The sequence below is a fragment of the Euprymna scolopes genome, chromosome 6, assembly GCF_053919585.1.
Source record: "Euprymna scolopes isolate OS-2025 chromosome 6, ASM5391958v1, whole genome shotgun sequence".
Taxonomy (NCBI): Eukaryota; Metazoa; Mollusca; class Cephalopoda; order Sepiida; family Sepiolidae; genus Euprymna; species Euprymna scolopes.
This window is the reverse complement of record NC_136487.1, coordinates 158,377,215-158,401,721: the sequence shown is the minus strand read 5'-3', so window position 1 is coordinate 158,401,721 and position 24,507 is coordinate 158,377,215. Positions and strand designations below refer to the sequence as shown.

The 24,507-nt window shown below is 32.3% G+C and overlaps 2 protein-coding genes and 1 pseudogene across 2 annotated transcripts in view; 1 reads left to right on the top strand and 2 right to left on the bottom strand.

The window, feature by feature from the left end:
* The window catches only part of LOC145278086 (Y+L amino acid transporter 2-like), a 107,323-nt gene extending 98,764 nt beyond the window's left edge, over positions 1–8,559 (bottom strand). Inside the window, exon 1 of the mRNA XM_080130351.1 lies at positions 8,442–8,559. The gene's annotated coding sequence lies outside the window, so the exon portion shown is untranslated. The remainder of the gene's footprint in view (positions 1–8,441) is intronic.
* Positions 1,339–1,458, bottom strand: LOC145278555 (U2 spliceosomal RNA; annotated as a pseudogene).
* LOC145278088 (interstitial collagenase-like) overlaps positions 6,699–24,507 on the top strand; it is a 295,194-nt gene continuing 277,385 nt past the window's right edge. Inside the window, exons 1-2 of the mRNA XM_080130353.1 lie at positions 6,699–7,238; positions 17,759–17,812. Coding sequence (XP_079986479.1) covers positions 7,236–7,238; positions 17,759–17,812 — 57 coding nt within the window. The 5' untranslated portion in view covers positions 6,699–7,235. The remainder of the gene's footprint in view (positions 7,239–17,758; positions 17,813–24,507) is intronic.

Below are 24,507 nucleotides of genomic sequence, written 5' to 3'. Positions count from 1 at the left end.
TATTTATTTATCAGACGATTGTTTATTTCTGGGTCCAATTTAATTATTTAATTGGTAAATTATGACAAAGTAAATAATCAAGAGTTAACTTACTTTTAATTCTTTAGGAAACTTTTTAGAACCAAGGTGATAAAAGTTAAACGATACCCCGCAGAGTTCACAGTTAAATTAAATGGGTTACGCCGCTATTAAGAAATGTTATATTACATTTTCTTGCGCCACCATGGTGTCGTGTTGTTTGGAGTGGCCATCTTTGAAATTATCTTATGTTTTATTGCATTTTTATTGCAGTAAAAAACGCAGATAAAAAACTAACAATGAGTTTATGAAAATTCTTGGATAAAATACATAAAGAATTCATGTTTAGAAAATTATCAAATTATAAAAAATAAAAGTATATCTACAGTTAAAAGCACCCCATTAAGATTCTACTTTTTCAGGTGATTATATGTGTACACACTGAAACAGAAAACAAACAATTATTGTAGAATTTAGAGTGGGTTAAGTTGCACATATAAATTTGGCATCAAATGGTCCCCTTTTTCCATAGCGTTCTAATTTTTACAGTAGTTAACCAATTTTTTTACAACTAATCATTAGTTTGAAAGCCAATTAAAACAACTTGTACTCGCTTTATTTTTCGAATTACCACCCAAACTTATGGTTAGTACGACAAAAAAAATCAATTGTCACTGTCAATAATTTTCCCCACTCTTTATCTGTGCCAAAACCAAACTGTAAATTCCATGAACAAAGCTTCTTTCTTAGAAGTGCACGCCTGTGGAACTCTCTTCTGTTTGCCTGTTTCTCACCTGACTACAACCTGGATGTATTCAAGTCCAACATAAACAAATTCCTGATGAACCGCCTCCTTAAGTAAGACACTTTATCAAATCTCCAATATTAACGATTACTACGATACTATCCCATTGATTACTGTACACACAATAACCATTTTTCTGGGCCTTGATAAGTGGTGATTACCATGTAAAAAAAATTGAATATTGAGAAAGTATAAAAGAATCGGAATCGGTACTTGTATCGGAATCAGAAATTTAGAACAGAATTGGTAATTTTATCGGAATCGGGAAAAATCTTGGAATCGTCCCTTCACTGATGAATATATTGCTGAAATGATAGCAATTGACTTGCAACCTTTTTCTGTTGTAGAAGACCTTGATTTTATAAGACTATTGAAGCATATTTGTGTTGTGTTGCTGGTCGGGGGTTCATATTGTGGCACATAACGGGGACATATATAACGGGACTCACAACACACGAAGAGCGAAGGTGATGACAATTCTGATGGGAAGACATTTATAACGGCTGTGGTGATAATGAGGGAGACATTTAAATCGGACCGGGATGATTCTTCTCAGTCAATTAGCAAGAGCAGAAGTTTCGCAGCTGAAGAACAGATACTACACTTTGTTCTTAGCCAAAAGGCCGAGAAGGAGGAGATACATTATTGATGATGGAGAGCAGGACACATAATACTTGGAAGTTCGTTACAAAATGATGTTGGTTGTGAGGAATGATGACACGAGACAAACAATTACAAACATAGATGGTTCTTTTATTATTCAACGGTGATGACAGGAACTCAAGCCTTTTCGACACGGTCTACTCTCCTCCCTTCGCTTCTAAGGGGCTCTCCTCTCGATCTCTCCTGGTTCTCTCTCTCTGACTTTCATTCACCAACTTCCTCTAACTTCGAACTCTCGATCCGATACTGAGAAATCTCCTTTGTTTATGACGTCAGAAGTGTGTTCCCCAAACGTAACCAATTTTCACGTGGATTCACATATGTCTGTCCAAACACACTGTTGGCAAACAAAGAATCCTCAATTCTAATTGTTTAATATCTAACCTATTTTTAACAATACATTTTAACTCGCATTGTGCATTCATTTAACTGACATATTTGATATCCAGATTTAAAAAAGAATAGGCAATCGACTCTTTTTCCGACATAAATAATATTTAGTTATTCTAATAGAATTAACAATGGACTGAAATCCTAACATTCCAATTTCCATTATCTTTAACACTTGCCTACAGGGTTCGATTCTAGCCTTTTCCTAATATTATTTTCACTTATCTAGTATGTCTTCTTACTTACATGAGAAGGGGACAGCCCTTTCATGTAACATTTTTTCAAAATTATATACTTCCTTCTAGAGAGTGTATAAAAGAAAATACTGTGCATGATATATATATATATATATATATATATATATATATATATGTATATATATTTAACATATTTTATTAATTGTTTGCTCATATTATAAGCTCTATTTCCTATTTGGTTTTATCGAGCTTTTATATCTAACTGAGATAATTTTATAAATATTATTTTTTTAATATTTATAATTTACTTTAATTTTACCATTTTGGAACATTTTGGTAAATTCAATTATAATTTTCATTTTATATATATATATATATATATATATATATATATATATATATATATATATATATATATATATATATAAAGTTGAACATCTGTCTGTGTGTCTGGTCACGAATAGGCTCCTATATGGTTGACTATTATAGAAAACTGATTACATATAATGATAGAAGATGTATCGAGACACAGGAATGGGTATGTTTGATCTGGATGATTCATCAAAATTGTGGGGTCTGCGCACGCGCCTGGTCCACAAAGTATGGAAATAAAAAAATTCAAAATTAAAAAATAATACGTTTACAAGTGTTTTTGATATAGATGTACATAATAATACTTTGATAAGTATGTTTTAACTTAGATAGGGACGGTATTATAAGATTATGGAGTCTTCGTTCGCGCCTGGCTTCCATAGAATGGAAATAGGCACAAACTTTAATAAAGACTTTTTATATCTATCTGCGTAAGTATACTTTGATCATTATGTTTCATTTTGAAGAAATATGGTATAATAAAATTATGGGATGTTCGATCGCGCCTGACCTCCATAGAATGGAAATATGTCACAAAGTTTAACAAGGTTTTTTAATATAGATCCACAGAATATTGTGATAAGTGTTTCAATGTGAACAGGTATGGTATAATAAATTACGGGGGTTATCTATTTTATTTTTACTTTCATCATATTTCACTTTGGTTTTGATACCCCCAAATTCGAAGTTATCTCTTTACAACCCTTCCTTTTCATAACCTATCATACTTTCATACATCAGAGTCCATTTTCTGTTGGCTGTTTTTGAACCCAGTCAACGACAGGTACTTTTGCTAGTGTATATATATATATCTATATATATATATATATATATATATATATATATATATAAAATTTTAGTCATTCAATGAATTTAAAAATTTATGACGTGAAATGTTTGAGCTTCAGATCAAAGATGTTTACTATTCTACGTAAGACAAATAATGTATTAGAAACATTTTATCTCCTGATCCTATAGGATTTCGATATCTACCATTTCTTCAGAGGAGAAAATATTAGCAAATAATCATAATGGTTTACACCGTATTTGCTAAAGTCAGTGAGACATGGAACATCACAATCAAAAATTGATTGAGTAAACAAAAAAACAGAATTCGTCCATAATCTTGCTTATAGTAGAATTTTTAGTTTGTTTTATTTTGTTTATTTATATATATAAATTTTGATATTATAAACATTTCAACTTTTTGATATCATCAGTGTAGAGAGAATCATTCATGCCATTTGGTTGTTTTGAAATCTGGAATAAGCGTCAGAAATTACCCTTATTCCATGCATATATATATATATATATATATATATATATATATATATATATATATATATATATATATATATATATATATATATTCTGTTGCCGGGGTTCGAGTCTCTCGACTGGCGTTAATCGTGAAACCTCACACTGAGGATTCCCGAAAAGATGAAACACTAGTGTCCGTAGGTATTTAATAATTATTATAGAAAATAATGATGTCGGCCCCTTTAAGAAACGTGTTTCTTATGGTCGAACACTTTCACTTGTAACAAACTTAGTTCATATGCACAGATCGTCCTATAATGATTAGATCACTCTGACTGACGTTAAAAGCATTTAATAAGAATAAATGTTTAATTTCAACTGTATATCTTACGGTTGACGGTGGCCGAATGGATATGGTACTTGCTAATGAAACCAGCCATGACTTCTGTTGCCTGGGTTCGAGTTTCTCGACTGGCGCTAATCGTGACACCCTGCACTGATGATTCCTGAAAGGATGGAACACTATTGCCTGAAGGTATTTAATAATTATTATAGTAATTAATACGTGTGGGGGTGAGGGAGGCGTACAGGTGTAGTTGGCCATTATAACATTGTCTAACAGGAATGAAAATGCATCATATCTCCAGAGGGTTCAGCGAAAATTACATGAGTGTTCGTACATCCATACGTATCATGTTAACAATATACAATCCATTTAGAATAAACGTCCTGATAGTATGAATAATATAAAGAGAAATTATTCTCCTTTCTTTAAATTCATTTATTTACTTAAATTTGTAACTATTTCATTATTTTCAAAACAATAAAGTTTCTATACTTTTTACAGTAAGTATAATTGTCAGAAAAATATTCTTCTTACAAGAAGAAGAATTTTCAGAAAATATCTCAACTATTATATAAAGTCATTTTGTGAGTGTGAGTGTGTGTGTGTGTGTGTGTGAGTTCTTTCCTCATAGGTTCCGAAACGGTTGAGCTTATCTTTTGTAAATTTCACACACAGCTAATTCATATGTCTTATTATTAGTTATGTTTTGGACAGAAATTCATCCGATAAATATCAAAAATCTTTTAAAAATCCGATTTTTCAACTAGCTTTTCTCTCTTATAGACAAAAAAAAAAGAATCATTTTACAGAGAAATATTTTACGTTACACCGGTCAAGGGAGATAATAAATTTCTTTAAAAAAAAAAACAGATATATTGCCATCTGGAGATATAGCTTAGTGGTAGAGTATTTGACTAGTGATTTTTTATTTTAATTTGATTTTTTTCTTATTAATGAGTTCAATTTACAATAAAAGAAAAGGCACCATTTAAAATTGCCGCAAATCATTTCTTTGTCTGCATATTTTAAAACTAAACATTAATCAGAGATGGCTTTTCTAGGGCATTCATCGTCCAGCCCAAATATCAACTGACGTGATATTGTAAACAAATACAGACGGAATTTGATGAACGACATTATCATTATTATTTATTTATTTATTTGCGAATTGGTCTACTGGGCAAATTATTTCTCGTAATATGTAATAATCATAACAGAGGATTGATTCTATAATAATACATACGCAATCTGCATAAATTAAAATATCATGTTTAAGTGTATTGTACGACCGGGCAACGCCGGGTTGCCAGCTAGCTTTTCAAATAAAAAACGAATGTCAGTTTTTGAAATTTTTTCATTTAAAAGCGTACTGTTTTAGCCAACAAGACAAAATTTGATTTGGGAACAATTAATTTTAGAATTAGTAAGAATCAGAATTATTTACTTTAGCGACATCAGATTAATCACTAATTGCGGCAATCTTATTTTTTAAATGTGTGAGTGATTACGTACGTACGAATTGTAAATGTCTTAGTATATATATATATATATATATATATATATATATATATATATATATATATATATATATATATATATATATACATACACACATACAAGGGGCTTCCAAAAGTAATTCCTCCTATTCTTATTCCGCCTGGAATGATCAGAGGGGTGTGCAAATTTCATTGTTATTATGACTGAACTTATGCATTTATAACCTCAAAGTTTCATCTCTCTGTTACAGAGATTGACGGTGATTGACTCAATAAAAGCATCTACTGTCATGGATAGGCGTCAGAAGTACAGATGCGTCATTGAATTTCTGGCAAAAGTGCATTTAGAATGGTGGTGATTAGGTAGAAAAGTAAATTCTGCAGCACAAAAAGTTGCTCGTTTTGATGTTAACACACCCGTCGTCGTAGCTCTTCAATTTTTTTTGTTTTGTTTTTGTTAAAAAATTGGAGGCTTTATTTTTAGAACGTTTTTCGTGCGACAAAGCGCGCTACGGATGCCCATGCACAGCTACCGTTCAACGCTGGTAGAAATGCGTTGACACTGCTGGTGACTATGTAGAAAAAATAAATTCTGGGGCGTCTTTGTAGCTATTCAACTTTTTTAGTTAAAAAAAATAGGAGGCTTGACTTATTGCGTCTGGAGTGAGATATCTTCTAGAGCGATAGAATGATGCAACTACTTTTCTCAGTGGCTTTGGCAACAGATTTGATGTAACACTTCAATTTCAGATCAGGAGTGGATGTCAATCCCAGAAACTTGTTGAAGTGAGAGTCATTCATATCAAATGGCGGTAAATGGGGATCAGAGAGTTGGTTATGAAAAGAGAGGAATCTGGTTTTGGATGCAGCTGTGTAACATGATATTTATTCACATTACATTTAATTTCTTCATATTTTTGGGTTTTTTTTTTACTCGCCTTCACCCCAAACAAGGCATATTGCTACTTGGACGTAAGGGCTACTAATTGGGGCCATGCATAAGAACGATTAAGATGTTGATTTACATTTGAACTTCTGCATATCAGTACAGCCAGGATAGCAGGTAGCAAGAAGATAATTCCAAAGTCTATGGTCTATGTGTTTAAGGGAAGAAGCTATTTGAGTAGAAAAATTTCTGACATTTAGGGATCTCAACAGTGAAGGGGTGAGATTTTGTTGCTAAGCGGGTTTGTCGGGGATATGTACGTCGGGATGGGTACAAGTGCAACGAGTTCATCAGAGTATATTCCATTAAATTGTAAGTACAGTCGGAGCATTTTTATTGGTCCTGTCATCTTATCAGGCTTACCATTTCAAGGACTTGGACTACCTATAAAGCTTTGAACATTTGTTTTTTTTTTCATTTTACCTCAATTTAAATTCTCTCTTTTCTTTATTCTTTTTCTTATATATATTTTTTTTCGATTTTACTCCTTCTTATATGTTTTTCTCCGTTTCCTTCTTAAACTCCTCTTACTACTCCTAATTTTAGATATTTATTTCCGTCTGTTTCTCGACTCCCATAAAGCTGTTAGCCAGAGTCGCCAACAGACTATTATACTTCAATGGCTTTTTACAGGGCTTCTTGACGTGGGTCCTGTATGAGAGTGTCCTGTATATTGTCAGGTCGAGACAACGTGCATAGAGTGTAGCCTGGTGACTCAGGAGGAGTACTTTCTGATAAACAGATGGTAAAATATGATTAAATATCCGTTTATTTTGCATTAAATACTAATGTCTGTTCACCTTTGTCTGTGTATCGAATGGATATCATATTACTTAGTTTACTGCACCATATCATAAAAAGGGCCATACAAAATTTCGACCAAATTTCTAGAGTAAATGTAGTATTGCAATGATTAATCCTTATTTGTCCCTATTAATCCCTAACTGTACGTTGAACGGGTATTATAATCATTCGTTTGCTGCATCTTATCATGATAAAATTTCAGTTAAATCGGCCCAATAGTTTCCGAGGAAAGTGAGAGTAAATGTACTATTGTGGCGACTAATCCTTTTTAATTCTTAACTGTGCATCAAACGGATACCATAATACATGGTTCACTGTACCACATCACAACAAAGGTTCATATAAAATTTCAGCCAAATTCGTCCAGTAATTACGTAGAAACAGCAGAACGGACAGACAGACAGACAAATACAAATATAGATTAAGGTAAAAACAATTTTCAATTCCTACAAATCAGCATGATACTGATTTTTGGTTCGGTTTCTTGAAGTGGGACTCAATGTTGATTGTGGTGGGGAGGGTGTTTTAACATCTTCAAGGCGCACTAGGCGTTTCTCGGAAACGAATATTATGATTTTTTAAAATTAACTTTATAAATTTTTTATTGTTTTCATACTATAAATAATTATAGCCATGCAAACTGGTCATAATCAAAACGAACATTGGAATAATTAACAAAAATATATTATATAAATATGTTACAAAAACATACGTCGTGATACTGCGGCCATAACTGCCACGAATTGCTATCCAATAACATATTAGGTGTAACTATATTTATTGTTTTTGGATAAGTCTCCAATTCATGAAATGGCTATATCAGCTTCTCTCATAGCATAAATCAAATCAAATAAAAGTTGTATGTTTTATTTAAGGATGCCTGACGCGAATGCAAATCCAACGATATTTTTTTTTGTATCCGCTTTGATTAAAGATAAATATATCAATCAAAATAGTGCAAGTAACGTAGTTTAAAAATATATTTTTGCACGTCTATAAACAATATTTCTACAATTTCAGGAATTGGATTTATTGGAGTGTCGGTAGGAGTAGACAATGGGATCTATTTACGTAAATTTAGAAGGGATCTGTTTACGATATTTATCTCTCACATAGATGGAATAATGATAATATTTATACTCACATAGATGGAATCAAAACTGCTGTGCCGGTATATCCAATTCGAACGTCCGCTACTGCATGTATACACTCCAAATAATAACGTGTATAATTTATATGCATATATATATATATATATATATATATATATATATATATATATATATATATATATATATATATATTCAATATACTGACTGTATTTTGCGGTAACACAAGTTTTGCTGTTGCTAAAACGCAACTACTTTTGTTATGTAAGTATATTATTTTCTATTGCAGGTCAGTTAAATACGAGTCGCAAAAATGATATGACTGTTGTGTAGGTGAGAACATCTATTTATACGACAAACCGAATCGAATATATATGTGCGTGTGTGTGTGTTATAAAATAAAGGCGCGTGTAAATATCCTGTTGCAATAACGTCTACAGGGCGGATTTTCCTCATTGTTTTCAACCAATCGACAACCACTGCCCCGCCCATCACAATGGCGGTCAAAAATAAAACGACTGTATTTCCTTAATAGATAACAGTTTATCGCCGACAGATACGACAACACCAATGTCGTTTAGGGAAATTATATATAGTCTTATTTGTAGTATTCCAAATTATACTGGGTTTATATAATTCATATACCAATAAATTTTAAGCCAAAAAGAGATGACTTAAACTGTAAGCTACAAAATTATCATATTTCATAAATTGAGCATTCTTATACTGAAGTTATAGTTTATGTTAAAGCAGTATATATATATATATATATATATATATATATATATATATATATATATATATATATTTCTTGGAGATTCCGACGTTGTCCGGGATTAAATGATGATCTACGAACGTTTCACACTCCCATATTTTTATTGTTATCAAAATCGGTGAAATCAGTAATTTTCAGTAAAATCGATTGATTGCCTGCGTTACTTGCTGTATCCCTCATGTACCTCTTTTAGTTTATTTTTCTTCAATCTTGAAAAAGCCCTTGAAACAGTGGATGAAACGTTGTTATTTGGTCGTTTTTCTATTTTTAATATATATATATATATATATATATATATATATATATATATATATATATATATACTAGCAAAAGTACCCGTCGTTGACTGGGTTCAAAAATAGTCTACAGAAAATTAACTATTAAAGTATGATAGGTTATGAAAACGAAGGGTTGTAAAGAGATAGCTTCGAATTTGGGGGTATCAAAAACAAAGCAAAATATGATGAAAGTAAAAATAAAATAGATAACCCCCATAATTTATTATACCATACCTGTTCACATTGAAAGACTTATCACAATATTCTGTGGATCTATATTAAAAAACCTTGTTAAACTTTGTGGCCTATTTCCATTCTATAGAGGTCATGTGCGAACGAACACCCCATAATTTTATTATACCATATTTCTTCAAACTGAAACATAATTATCAAAGTATACTTACGCAAATAGATATGAAAAGGCTTTATAAAGGTTTGTGCCTATCTATTTCCATTCTATGGAGGCTAGGCGCGAACGCAGACCCCACAATTTTATTATAACATCCTTATTTAAGTTAAAACATACTTATACAAAGTATTATTGTGTACATCTATATCAAAAACACTTTTAAACGTTTTTTTTTTTAACTTTTAAATTTTTGTTTTCCATACTTTGTGGACCAGGCGCGAACGCAGAACCCACTCTTTTAATGAACCGCCGTTCTGCCAGATCAAACCTACTCATTCCTGTGTCTCGATACATCTTCTATCATTATATGTAATCAGTTTTTTTTTTTAAATAGTCAACCATATAGGAGCCTATTCGTGACCGCACACACAACACACACACACACACATTCAGATTTATATATTTAATATATATATATATATATACTAGATTACCCGTGACCCGGTGGGTCAATATATGTTATGGCTAGCTATGGAATAGTGAGTATACAGAATTAATGCATGAACGTGCAATAATTGAATGCACGTGCGCGCAAAAACAAACGTGGCGACCAGTGAAAACAATACGCAGTTTCGCACGCGTGCAAAAAAGCTGAATGCACGCGCGTACGAAATAAAACCTGGCGATCAGTGAAAACAATACGGATAATAAAAATTCTTAACATCATTTCCTTTAAGTTAAATGAAAAATACTTTATATAAGAGAGTTGCAGTCCGTTAAAAAGTTTAGAAAAAAACGAAACGAAAACATGCAAGGAAGGAGTGTGCATTGTACAGGTGAAGCTACGTTTTGTGTGTGTGTGTGTGTGTGTGTGTGTGTGTGTGTGTGTGTGTGTGTGTGTGTGTGTGTGTGTGTGTGTGTGTGTGTGTGTGTTAACAGCCTTAAAATATCAGGAAATAGGAATTAACTGAGTAAGTAATATTTAACGGTGAGACGTTTCCGAAGCAAATCTTTTAAAAATGATGAACTAAACGTCCCACACACACACACGTTTTGAAGTGTTTCTACATATTTTTAAAGCAAGAAGATTTGAGTTTAATAATTAGATAGATAGATAGATAGATAGATAGATAGATAGATAGATAGATAAAGAGAGAGAGGGCGAGAAAGAGAGAGAGAGCGAGAGAGAGAACGAGAGAGAGAGAGAGCGAGCGAGAGAGAGCTTTCAAAATAATCTACGAAAAAACCCTACGGGCCCTTTCACCAACAAACTATTCAGGAGTTAACATTTGTTCTATCAAAAGATGCAATAAAAAAAGCGAATTAAAACACAAAGCAAATACTCGGATATATAAGAAGACATGTTTTAATCGTTCCCATACCTCCTCTATCTTAATTATACATATATTTTATATTATTGTATATATATTTTATATTATTGTATATATATATATTATATTATTGTATATATTTTTTTATATTATTGTACATATATTTTATATTATTGTATATATATTTTATAAGAATTCCCATCTCCCAGTATTTGCTCTTGCGTGAAAATTTTATTCGTTTTTGTTTGTTTGTTTGCTTGTTTTTGTTTTTGTTTTGTTTTGTTTTGTTTTTTGTTTGTTTGTTTGTTTGTTTGTTTGTTTGTGTGTTTTTGTTTTGTTTTTTTTTGTTGTTGTTTTTTTTTTTGGGGGGGGGGGTTTCGCATCTTTCGCTACAGCAACGATTGATTTTATTGGTATAAGAGCCCCTGGGATTTTTTCGTATATTATTTGAAAAGCGTGTATAGTTTTTGTACTGGTAAATAGTTTTATATATATATATATATATATATATATATATATATATATATATATATATATATATATATATATATATATAGTCATCCACATACAGTACTGTTTCGCTGTTTCACAGCTCATCAGTGCGTCTAGACAAGCAACTACCTCAAGCCAGTATCGAATATATATATATATATATATATATACATACATATATATACATATATATATATATATATATATATACATACATATATATACATATATATATATATATATATATATATATATATATATATATATATATATATATTAAACATTTGAATAATCGTGGGCGCAAACAAAAACTAACTAAAATACACTTCAACAATATTTTTTCTCCTTAACTCTAATTCAATGTAAAAACAAAAAAAATCACAAATTAGACAAAACGTGGGTTAAATAAGGGTGGGGGTAGAGAAGAAATTCTAATACGTCTTTCGGCCGGCACTTTTCAAAATAATGTCGGCGTTTGTTTTGTTTTTGTTTTGTTTTTTTGCTTTTTTTGTTTTTGTTTTTTGTGTGTTTGTATGTTTGTTTGTTTATTTTTTTTGGGGGGGGTCTACCCACCCCTTATTTACCTCACTCCTTCCGCCTTTTATCTAATTAGTGTTTCTTTAAAAATATTTATTTAGAGTTAAGGATAAAAATATTTTTGAAGTGTATATTAGTTTGCGTTCATTATAACATTTTTTTTTCTTTATGTTGAAACTATATAAAAATTACAAAAATTATTAATAATGGCACTGCGCCCAATATTATTCAAATGTTTAATAAAATTATGTACCTATAAGAATATACATACATATATATATATATATATATATATATATATATATATATATATATATATATATATATGTATGTATATAATAGACCCCTTGCTAAAAAAAAAAAACACCTACATACACACATGTGTGACAGAATAAACCTTGGCTTGTACAACGACTAAAGGTCATGAATCGACGAAACACCAATGAAGGAGTTCATATTGAACGGATGCTGTAAGAACTGTCGTTGGAACGGTTAATCGGAATAGGGAATCAGAAAAATCGGAACTTTATGGGGTATTGGAATCGGAAAAGGATGTGCTTATTTTTTATCCAATGCCTAAAAGAAAAAACGATTCCTTTCTTTATCTTTTTTATTTGATTTTGTTTAAAACAATTCTGGTAATAATAATAATAAAATAATAAATCTTTATTGATGTTTAAACTACCAGTAAAACTTAAATCTATAGATCCCTTCCCAAAAGTGTGTTTTTTCGTTTGTGAAAATGTAAGCACATTTAACATATGCTTTTTTACAGTAATCGGGGAAAAGAATAACTATTTTATAGTAAAAAATTTACTGATGTATAAAAATTGTTATTTGTATTGGAATCGAGAATTTAGTACGGAATCGATAATTGTATCGGAATCAGAAAAAAAAAAATTGGAATTGTCCCATCACTAGTAAGAACGCAAAGTGATTTGAAATGATGATCAAAAGAAGTTGGGATTACTGAAAATCTGAAGAGACTTGTTGTCATTCAGATTTTTAATAAAGTTTTTAATAAAATGTCCATTTTATATATTCGTGTTACAATGTGACTCATAGAAAGTCGATTTCAATTATTTGTATTTATTTATTTTTTTATAAGAATTGTATTATTTGTATTATTTGGACTATGTTTGTCATTTTGAATATTATTCTTACAACGTTTCAGCCGATACAACCTTTGACCTTCATCAAGTGCGTCTCGTAGCACTCGGTCATCTTTATGTCGAACTCGGGTATCGGTACGAAATTTAGAACTGAAGGTTTTATTTCATCCATAGGAGTAGTTTGTTCTTGTTTGGTCAGCCATGGTCGGATAGATATTTTCTGTGTAGTAATGAGTAGGGCTATGACAAAAAATATTATTTTCATTATTTTGACTCTCGAGTATATATCAGTTAACATCTTATATGTTTTTTAGATAGAGTGATGTGGTTCTCGATTGACTGTGTCTAACCGTGTCGAATATATACTCGAGAGTCAAAAGAATATTATAATAATATTTTCTTGTCATAGCCCTAGTAATGACTAATTATTTCAATTGAATTGTTACTGTTGTCACATGCGAGGTAAATCTTACTAAAAAACGGAATAAGTAACTTACTATAATATGGTCGCTTTTCAAGTTCAATGTAATCAAATTCTTGTTGAGCCGCTTTCTTAAGTAATAAAATTCTGCCCAATAAACACAATTATTACCAGTTACCATAATGCTGTTTCACTGTCCACTTAAAATTCATTTCATTCGTATCGTCAAGTGGTCTTTGGGCTTTGATAAGGGGGTCACCTTAGTAACAAAAAAAGAACTTCAGAGGAAAATTCGTAACATAAAGTGTAAAAATTAAATGTCATTTATTCTTTCATTTAGTACAAACGTTTTCAGTAATCTTGTACAATATATTCTTTTCGTTACTTAAATTATGGGCGTTCTGAGATAATTTAAGTAATTAAAGATACCTTCCCAGAATGTGTACTGAGTACAAATATATTTATTCAAAAACAAACAAGTTTCAAATAAATTCCTAACAGCAAACTAACTTCAAACAAATAAAATCGATTTATCTAAGTTCCTATGACTTCTTTCAAAGTATTAGTTTTGATTAATCATACGAGGAGCGTCCCAAAATTAATTCCTAATTTTTATTCCGTCTGAATGGATCAGAGAGAACCGAAAATTGCATTGCTATGATGACTGAATTTACACATTTCATCTCTCTATTGCGGATATTGATGTTATGAAACTCTAATAAAGCATCCCCTGTCATGGACTTGCGTCAGGAGCAGAAATACTGCATGGAATTCTTGACAAAATTCATTGTGAATCGTGTTGATTATGTTGAAAAAATAATTTTTGGAGCAAAAACGTCGCTCGTTTTGATGGTACCACTTTTGTCTTCGTAACTATTCAACTTTTCGAAGTTAAAAAAATAGGACGCTTTCTTTTTTTTTTTTTTTTTTTTTTTTTTTTGCAATGACCCTCGTATGATAAAACACGCTCCGGACGTCCATGCACAGGCATTGTTCATCGCTTGCAAAAATGCAGTAAGAATGATGGTGACTATGTAGAGAAATAAATTCTGGAGCACAAAAGGTCGCTTGCTTTAATGGTACCACAAGTTAAAAATGTAGGCAACTTTACTTTGGAACTATCTTTGTAAATCAGTTCTTAAAGAAAAATATAAAGTGAGGTTTTATTCTTCGATATGTGATCAAGTATTTATCTTCGAAAGAAATTTAGAATTAAAAAAATAGGAAAATAAAGTTTTACTTATGTCTGTTTTCTAAATTCATTTTTAAACTATTTGAGAAAAATAGAAGCAGGAAAATTTTGAAAATGAATTTCAACGCGCAATTTAATTATTTCTAAAACTGGCTATACAGAGTTTGAAATTATTTCTTCGAAGTGAAAATACTCTCTCAGTAGTAGTTGTAGGTTTATTATTAATAGTATTAATTTACTATGCTTATTTATTCTGTAAGAAATAGAAAGAAAAGTTGTACAACCGGAAACAGGGTGGTAAGAAATTGATTATCTTTGTTAAGAAGGTGAGTTAAAGTGACACGGAAGTGATGTAGGAATAGAGAGTGTATGAAATAAAGGAAGGATGTAAAACAATCTATAGCGAAAGAGGAGAGTGATACACTGAAATTCACTGATAAATCGATACTTTTGTTTATGCTAATTATAAATATTGGATAATTAGATGTAAAAATAATTTTTTTCAAATATGTCTATATCGGAAATCAAGAACATTTTAACATGTATTTTGTACGATTAAATATTAAAAAAAAAAACCTTAGGCATAAACATGTTGATTAACTCAGAGCTATTATCATAATCAATAAGTACTGTATGACGTATTATTGACATATTTGGATTACTGTTCTGAAACGATACTACACCATAGGCGGGTTGAACCGGCTTCCTCCGAAGGAAGAAGTTTATGAGAGAAATTCGCAAGCGGTCCCCAGTCGCATGTATATCCACGTTAGGGTAGATGACGACGTTAGGTTTTTTTCCGGCGCTTGCAGGGAAGTATTAACGTCTTCCTATACACAGCGCCTGTTATCCTCAAATGGTCATCCATCTGGCACTGGCTGGACCCAATGTTCTTAAACTTCGAAAATCCAACGAGAACCGGTGTGTCGACGTGATTATGCCATATTTGAGCTGGCGAATCTTTGTTCCATCTGAAGGTTCTTGATAAGGTGCAAAAACATATCTGTAATTTGATTCGCCTTCGCCTTACTTCTACACATTTTCTCTCACAGAATAAATGTTGTTAGTCGCAGTCTTTTCTATAAATACTATTAAAGCATATTATTAAAACATTGTTTGATCTATTTACTGCTGCCTTTGTTTCAGCTCGTTTGACTCGTTTGTCTATTGGTCTTTACCAATTCGCTGGGTTTTTTTAATATACAGTTTCCTATTCCAGCAGCACTGCAAGCCTGTATAACCTTCTTCCTGCTGGCTGTTTTCGTCCTAACTATAATCTTGATCTTTTCAAGACAATAAGGATCTCCTTTGTTTGTGATAATCATCTTTCGTTCTTGTTAGCTCCTTACATTAAATGGCTTCATGTTTCATGCTTATTAAAAAGAAAAAAATACAAAACGAAACTTCATAAAATACACATATCTCACCTCCGCAAAAATGTTATTCATATTGAGGATTTTGAAGACTTTCATGAGCTGGCTACAAACTTTGGAAGATCGGTTTATAAATCTATAATTCTACATACTATTAAATATCTGAAAATCTTGCTGGCTTGTTTTGCTTGCTTTCACATTGAATGTTTTAGACAATGGGAGGGCTAATAAGACGAGTAAGGAGGGTTAGAATAAGTAGTAGTATCACCGGCTTAAGAGAATAATAATAATAATAATAATAATAATAATAATAATAATAATAATAATAATAATAATAAGTATATTTTCTGATGATGCCGAAAATGAGGTGGTAGTATAATGAGAATAGAGAAAATATTATTATTGTTATGATTAGTAGTATTATGCGTAGTAGTATTACAAATAGTGGTAACAGTAATAGCAACAGTATTAGTAGCATTAAAAGGGAAATAAAGAGGTGAACTAAATAAATGACGTAATAAAAGAAGAAAGGGGTTAGTAACAGCAACACATGTTTGACGATAAAGAACGAATGAAATAAATGGCGTGGAAGAGGAAATAAAGTTAGTAGTAGTAGTAGTAGTAGTAGTAGTAGTAGTAGTAGTACAAATGGTGATAACAGTAATAGCAACAGTAGAAAGCATTAAAAGGGAAATGAAGAGGTGAAATAAATAAATGACGTAAATAAAGAAGAAAGAGGTTAGTAACAGAAACACATGTTTGGCGATAAAGAGTGAATAAAATGGCGTGGTGGTGGTGGTGGTAGTAGTAGTAGTAGTAGTAGTAGTAGTAGTAGTAGTAGTAGTAGTAGTAGTAGTACAAATGGTGATAACAGTAATAGCAACAGTAGTAGTAGCATTAAAAGGGAAATGAAGAGGTGAAATAAAAAATGACGTAAATAAAGAAGAAAGAGGTTAGTAACAGAAACACATGTTTGGCGATAAAGAGTGAATAAAATGGCGTGGTGGTGGTGGTAGTAGTAGTAGTAGTAGTAGTAGTAGTAGTAGTAGTAGTAGTAGTAGTAGTAGTAGTAGTAGTAGTAGTTTATGCAGCGTCCGACAGGGAAAATAAGAGAGCGATGTAAAAGAAATGGTGTAGATAAAGACGAAAAGAAACCCTTTAAAAAAAACTGAGTAAAAGAGGACAAAGAGGAGAGAGATATGCACAATCACAATCAATGTGGGGTTCAACCGGTGATCGGTTTCGTAAGTAAATCAGTAAAAAATAACGGGTATGACAAGCCTTTTAGAACACAGAATACAAACTGATCTCATTGAATATTTAATTCATTTTTTTTTTTTTTTTTTGGTATTCGAAAGCGCACAAGCAATAAACATCGGTACTTATTTACGGAGGTGGTAATTGATTATGGGAATAAATTGCGTGGATATGTCAAGAATGTCAGTTTTATTTATTGTTCTAAAAATAACATTTATGTTTTTCTTGCTTGTAGAAGGTTACTGATCAAAAGAAACAAAGAGGAATTTCAGAGCAAGGCCAACATCAGGTAACTCGTTTTCTATTGTATTTTTGTTGCGCTTAAAAGAATGGCGAAAAAAAACACAGGTGTTTAAAAATGTAATGACATGTTTTTATTGCCGGTGAAAGAATGCGGTTTGGTGAAGGAGAACCCACGCACGGGAATTGACGGGATGGGATTTTTTTCGGACCCGACCACTAATCGATTATCGATCTCGATTTCGGTTTTGCTTATATAATAATTTGTGACACCCACGCATTTACCTATAAACGTCCATTCTGGAATTTCGCCTCGGTTGTTAATGTATCCACTCGCGTAAAGCGTTTATCTAACGACGGAGTATCTCTGTCTGTAGTTAAGCTTTTTGAATAGAATAACATCTGCAGGTGGGTTTAAATCAATCAACAATTATTTTATTTTCAACAATCGACCGTGCTTTTCTTTGCGGCTAGACGCGTCTGTGCCAAGCATATGACTGTCGTAAATAGAAGACCGTTTTACTAAGGTCATGTAAGCTGCTGATGTCACAGAATCAGAAACGACGGCAACAGGTAAGCGGTGGACGATTATTTCAAACGATTAGCCTTTTTGGTTTCAGTTCTCCAAAATCTTTCAGAGGGATTTATAAAACTGGTCCAAAAGTGACTGTATTTTCTTTTCCGAAAGAAGTAATTTTACATTTGTGCATGCGTAATTAAAAGGGGATTATTTTTTACTGTGAAATTTTATATTTGTTAAACGCCACTTTAATTTTAGGTTAAAAATGCACACAGATTTTTAAATAATTTTTAAATAAGTTTTATTACATTCTTTTACTTGATAATACAGCAAACTTTGTGTTCAATTATTTTTCTTTTAACTGTGTATTTTCTTATTCAAATGGTGTCTTTCCTGGTACATGCATTGACGGTTATGACTCACCATATATATCTCTCCTTCAAGGTATTCATGAATTCATTGTTGCTCAGCATTCATAACCTCATTCACGCTGTTTTCTCGAAAGTGTTCTTGATGTATTGTCACAGCTGTGATGTATTGTACAGACGGTAAGTTGCAGTTTCTTTCTGTCCGAGCAATGCCCATATTGGTCGACTATTCTGACCATTGTACCCAAAGGGATCTTCTGCCCAACACAACGAGATACGAAACCATGAACAAAAGTATTCCTAATTGCTTCCGTATTACTTCAGTCTCTTGATTTCCATGACCTCAAGTTAACTTGATCAGGGGGCTGATACTCTACCCTGCCAAGGCGTCTCCCACAAACTAGCAGAGGAAAGGATGCACTTAACTTTTCCTTTGACAATAGTGCTGTCCCGCCACCGTATACAGCGCCTAGTATTCTCAAATGGTCACCCATCTGGTATTAGCCAGGCTCATCGTTGCTTAACTTTGGTTATCTGGCGGGAATCGGTCTGTACACTGAGATTATGCCGTATATGTATATTAAGTTTGATGTGAATGATTTTCTTACAAGGATCTAAAACAATGTATTTTTGATCAGAAAGTTGAAAAATTAAAGTTTTCGGTTTTAGTTTTTTTAACTTGTTAAACATATAATTTTTACGTAAGATTTGTTAGGTCTGTTCTCATAATCTATTATGTTATAATAGTCGTATTTCTGCTTGTGTGTTTATTTGTTTGTTTACAATTTAATTAATATATACAAAACGTACACTGTTTCATAAATAGATTTGAATATTGGCCATTGTACTTCCGTAGTACACGTAAGTCAAGGTTCCAATGCAAACTGTTCTGTGTATCCCTAGGAGGTCCACCTTCCCAGGTCTTGCCCCCCCCCTCCCGACTTTCAGGAGGAGCAAGTTTATCGCTTGTTGTCTGAGGCGCTCTCACCGAGCAATACCAACGAGGTTACTCAAACTTATTTTTGCAGTGCCAGAGTGCTCCTACTCTTAGGAGTTGGTCGATTTTCCCACCTTCTGACCTTGAGTTACATCCTTTCGCGATGGGAGAGCGGGGAAAAACTGACCCTTATATACTTTTATTGCTGCGTGATTTCTATTCAAAATGAGTCAACATTCAAGAGATTATCTCATTTGTACATTAAAATATGTTTTTTTAATAATTAGTTCTAATTTTTTAATGAAAATTAGTAATAGAATTTCTTTAAGTATTTGATTTAGAAATATAAAGTTGATTTATTTATTTTTAATTGAATTTACATTTATTTTTAATTATTAGTATAACCAACATTAGCAGCATTTTAAATCGGAAGTAAATTTTCATTTAACCTATGAGTTATTTCCCTTTGAGCTATTAGATTTTATTTCCCTGTTTGAATTTCGTAGAAGATCACTATGTCTTATGCTTCAAAAAATACAAAATATGGTCAAATTTCAAGAAAATTGTAACGAATTATGACGTTTAGTGTATCTAAAATATTATGTGAGTAAAACTTTCGCCAGGCAATATGTGTGTGTGCGTGTTTTTTTTTATCTGGCCGGGTATGTATAACTAGTATGATGCTCATAGATTAGAGATATTGAGTTTTCAATAAACTTTCCAATTATATCCTCGATCGTAACTTTATGATGAGAGTTTTAATTTTTTTATTAATTGATTGGATTCCGTTAAAATTTCTTTTGTGTGCATATGTGTGTGTGTGTGTGTGTGTGTGTGTGTGTGTGTGTGTGTGTGTGTGTGTGTGTGCGTATAAATAGAATGTTCCAATTTATTTTTTTCTTTTTTGAAATAGTCGTTTTTTTTATAATAATAGGTAGAAATGAAGACACGAGAAATCTCATTCTAACATTTTAAAACACCTTTATTTGTTATCTTCGTTAGTAAGAATAAGGAAATGGATTAGTAGTGGAAAGTGTTCTAGTGTAGAAATGTAGATTAAAAATTAGACTGACTTGTTGAAGAAGACAGAGATCATGTATGTTTTTGTCTAAAGTTAGTTGTGGAAAAATGTGACATGAAAGATTAGAGACAGTTCTGTATGATGAGAAATAGAGATCATGTGTGTATCGCATTGAAGTCTGCGTGTGGAGATAGCCAGGTTGGCTTATTTGTATTCACGTCTTAGTCGAACCCCAAGACCGAAGGCCGTGTGATTTTTGTTCGAGTCTCAATTGAGAAGTTGGGTGTGGCAGGTCCGCTCCACGTGGAATTGTTGTCGGTCCAAGAAGAAAGAGAAAGAGAGTTGGTGTTGCCGGTTTAACCTTTTTAAACTCGGCAACGTGACTGAAGAATGGCTTCTGATTAGACAAGCAAAGAAGAAAGTGTATTCCAAAATCTCCAGCCGCGAGAATTCGACCCTGCTTGTGTTAGTTGCGATTTCGTCTGCTACAAATATTTTTTTTTAAAGTGATCTAAAAGCGTAAACACAATTCTTTTTTATTATTTTATGGCTGTTTTATTAAGGTCATGTAATCTTATGTCACAGAATAAAATGTTACAGCAACAGTAAAACAGTAACGGTTATACAGCAACGATTAAACAGCAGCGATTTAACAGCAACGATTAAGCAGCACTACTAACACTACTAACACCCGAAAGTATCCTGTACCTCTATAAGGCAACCATTCGCCCATGTATGGAGTATTGCTGTCATATTTGGGCTGGTGCATCACTACTAGTCTCTCGCTCCTTGACCAGGTTCAAAAGAGAGTCACAAATCTGATAGGCCCTGAACTAGCATCTAAGCTTCAGCCTCTGTCCCATTGACGAAACGTTGCATCCGTCTGTCTGTTCTACAAGTGTTTTAATGGTGAATGCTCTAACGAACTGCAAGCACTTGTGCCCCCACGACGTGAACACCCTCGACAAACCCGACAGGCTGCAAAATCCCACCCCCAAACTGTAGAGATTCCTAGATGTAAAAGACCTTTCTACTCCAGTAGTTTCTTCCCCAGAACCGCTAGACTTTGGAATTCCATTCCAGGTCTCTGCTTCCCCAACTCTATTGACGTGCAGAAGTTCATGTGCAACGTGAACCGACATCTTGCTGTCCAAATCCTTACATATTACCCCAGTAGTTGTTGCCCCTGATAGTAGCCCTCTACACCAAAGTGGCAATGTGTCTTGTTTGGGGTGGAAATGTAATAAAAAAGTAGCGTTAAACAGCAACGATTAAACAGCAACGGATAAACAACGTCTAAGGAACCTATATCTAAAATTGTCAAGTGCGTAGACCCAAAATTGTCGGAGGAATTTGATAGAGTTCTCAAAGGTCAATTCGTTGAACTTTGACCCCTTAATCGCCAAATTTCTGGCCCAAAACCGATCATATCGATTTTCCCAAATCTCAGTACCCGGTATATCAAATTTCGAGTCTGTAGACTAAAAATTGACAGAGTTATTACGTAAGGAAATGTACACAGACACACACACAGACACACAGATACGCACACAGACACGTGCACTTTTATATATATATATATATATATATATATATATATATATATATATATGCGCCTGTCATCCCTTTTTAAAAAGATGGAATCGTCCGATCGTCGATATGATTAAAGCAAACACGGCCAGGATATCCACAAAGCTTTAGAGTTATATAAATATGCATATAATCTAAGGGAAATAACTCTATTAAAACAACTGTTAAAATTGTTTCGTAAGAGAAAAAGAGTCGTATATGTAATATGCACGTAATCTAAGGGAAAAAAACTCTATTTAAAACTAAAACTACTTCCCTTATCTGTTAACTTAAGCAAATCAGATATTGCCATGGTATTAAAAAAAAACTACATTTTTTTATTAAACAAATAAGAAACAAACATTTTTGTTACAACTTAACGAAATAAGATTATTACACTTAGAACCCAATAACTACCAAAAGATCGCTCTTTAGTATGGCAGAGTGCGGTCGAAAATCAATGTTTCACTTTGGTTTAAGAGTAGAATGGAGCCATAATACTTGACTCTAAACTTCAATACACGAATCGTTTTATTCGTAAAATTGACAGATTCAAAATAATTTGTTAATTCAAACTGGCCACGATATATCGGCTATATTCATTAGTAATAAATTACAATGGTCAGTTTCTATTGTACCATTTTGAAATCCAAAAATGATTTTGAAGTTTTTAAATTAGAAAGTAAGTTTGGCTTGTGTTCAAGGTAAACAGCAAAAATTAAGTATTACAAAATTTTACAATATTCAATACAACATTATTTGCGTATTTTTTTCCTCAACCTAAACAAGTCATCTATGAGCGAGGAGTTCAGCAGTGAAATGTTTGTTCAAATTACATTTGAATTTCTGCATGTTGGTACAGTCGAGGAAACAAAGAGCAGTGGGATTTCCAAACGGTTCGAGGAAAGAAGCTATTAGAATAAAAAAAAATCTTCCGGTGTTCAGGAATCTCTATAGTGAAGGGGTGGGATTTTTCTGGTAGTCAGTTGGGTCGGGAGTATTTATCTTAGCGTGGTACAAGTCCAGTGAATTACTCGGAGCACATTCTGTGGAGATATTCGTAAAACAAACATAGGGATGCAAATGTTTATCAACCGTGTGAACCTATTAGGTTATAAATTCATTATTTTCCATTGCTTAAGCGGATGAGACTCCTGTTTGGTGCACCAGCCCAAATGTGGCAACACTAGTTTCTGCATGGGCTAATGATGGCTTTATAGATATTGATAAAGTGGAAGATCCTGAAACCCCCTGAGAATGAATTAGTCTATAAAAGACGCTAGAACGTAGTAACCAAGCGGGGAGTAAGTTTATTTTGGTACTACAGCATTCAAGATACGTTCGAGTGTCAACAGATATTTGTTATATTGTAACGTACATTGTACGATAAATTTGTTATAACTTCCTCTGTGTGTTGGGTTTCATTACATCTTATTAATTTATACTGTTTCTATTCACCCAGGAATATATATATATATATATATATATATATATATATATATATATATATATATATAGTCTTTGAAGTTTTTTTAACATATGAAACTACACAAAAAATTACTTTTTATCATTCGTTAAAAAAAAAAAAAAAAAAAAAAAACACTTAGTCAGTAAGTCATTTAATCACCTGCAATCACTGCATCAACTCTCTCGAATTTGCTATAATACCAATTTTTTTATATTTCAAGGGATCATCAGTTGTTTACCATGAAACACTGTTTCGGGGATTTAAATATATATATATATATACACACACACGCACACACAAATATATATATATATATATACATATTTGTATTTGTATATATATATATATATATATATATATATAGAGAGAGAGAGAGAGAGAGAGAGAGATTCAAAGAAGGTTAAAGAAGTATGGAAAGCTTTTTTAAGATTTGACCTATAAAGATATGCAAAGTTCAACAGATATGGTGGGGCTTAAATATAATAATAGCAATTATAAACAAGACAATATCTATTTGTTCCATTTTATGATAAACATTTTATAACTTACTCTGTGTGTTGAGTCTCATTATTTTTAATTCCTCTAGGGATATATCAGAGATATAATTTACTGACAGATGTAAGATATTTTCTAGCCCGGTAGAGGGAGCATACTTTATTTGCAGCAGACTTTGCAACATATTCTTTGTACTTACTCAAACTCATATTGCCTGAGAATGCTAGTTGATTAAGTCTGAATGTTAGACTCTTGGAAACGGTTCTATCGATCATGTCAGTAGGTGTTTCAAAAGGTTTCTTGTAGCTCTTTATGAGGAAGAGGTTCGTCTTGGTAGCATTAAATGTGATCATCCATGCTATTAGC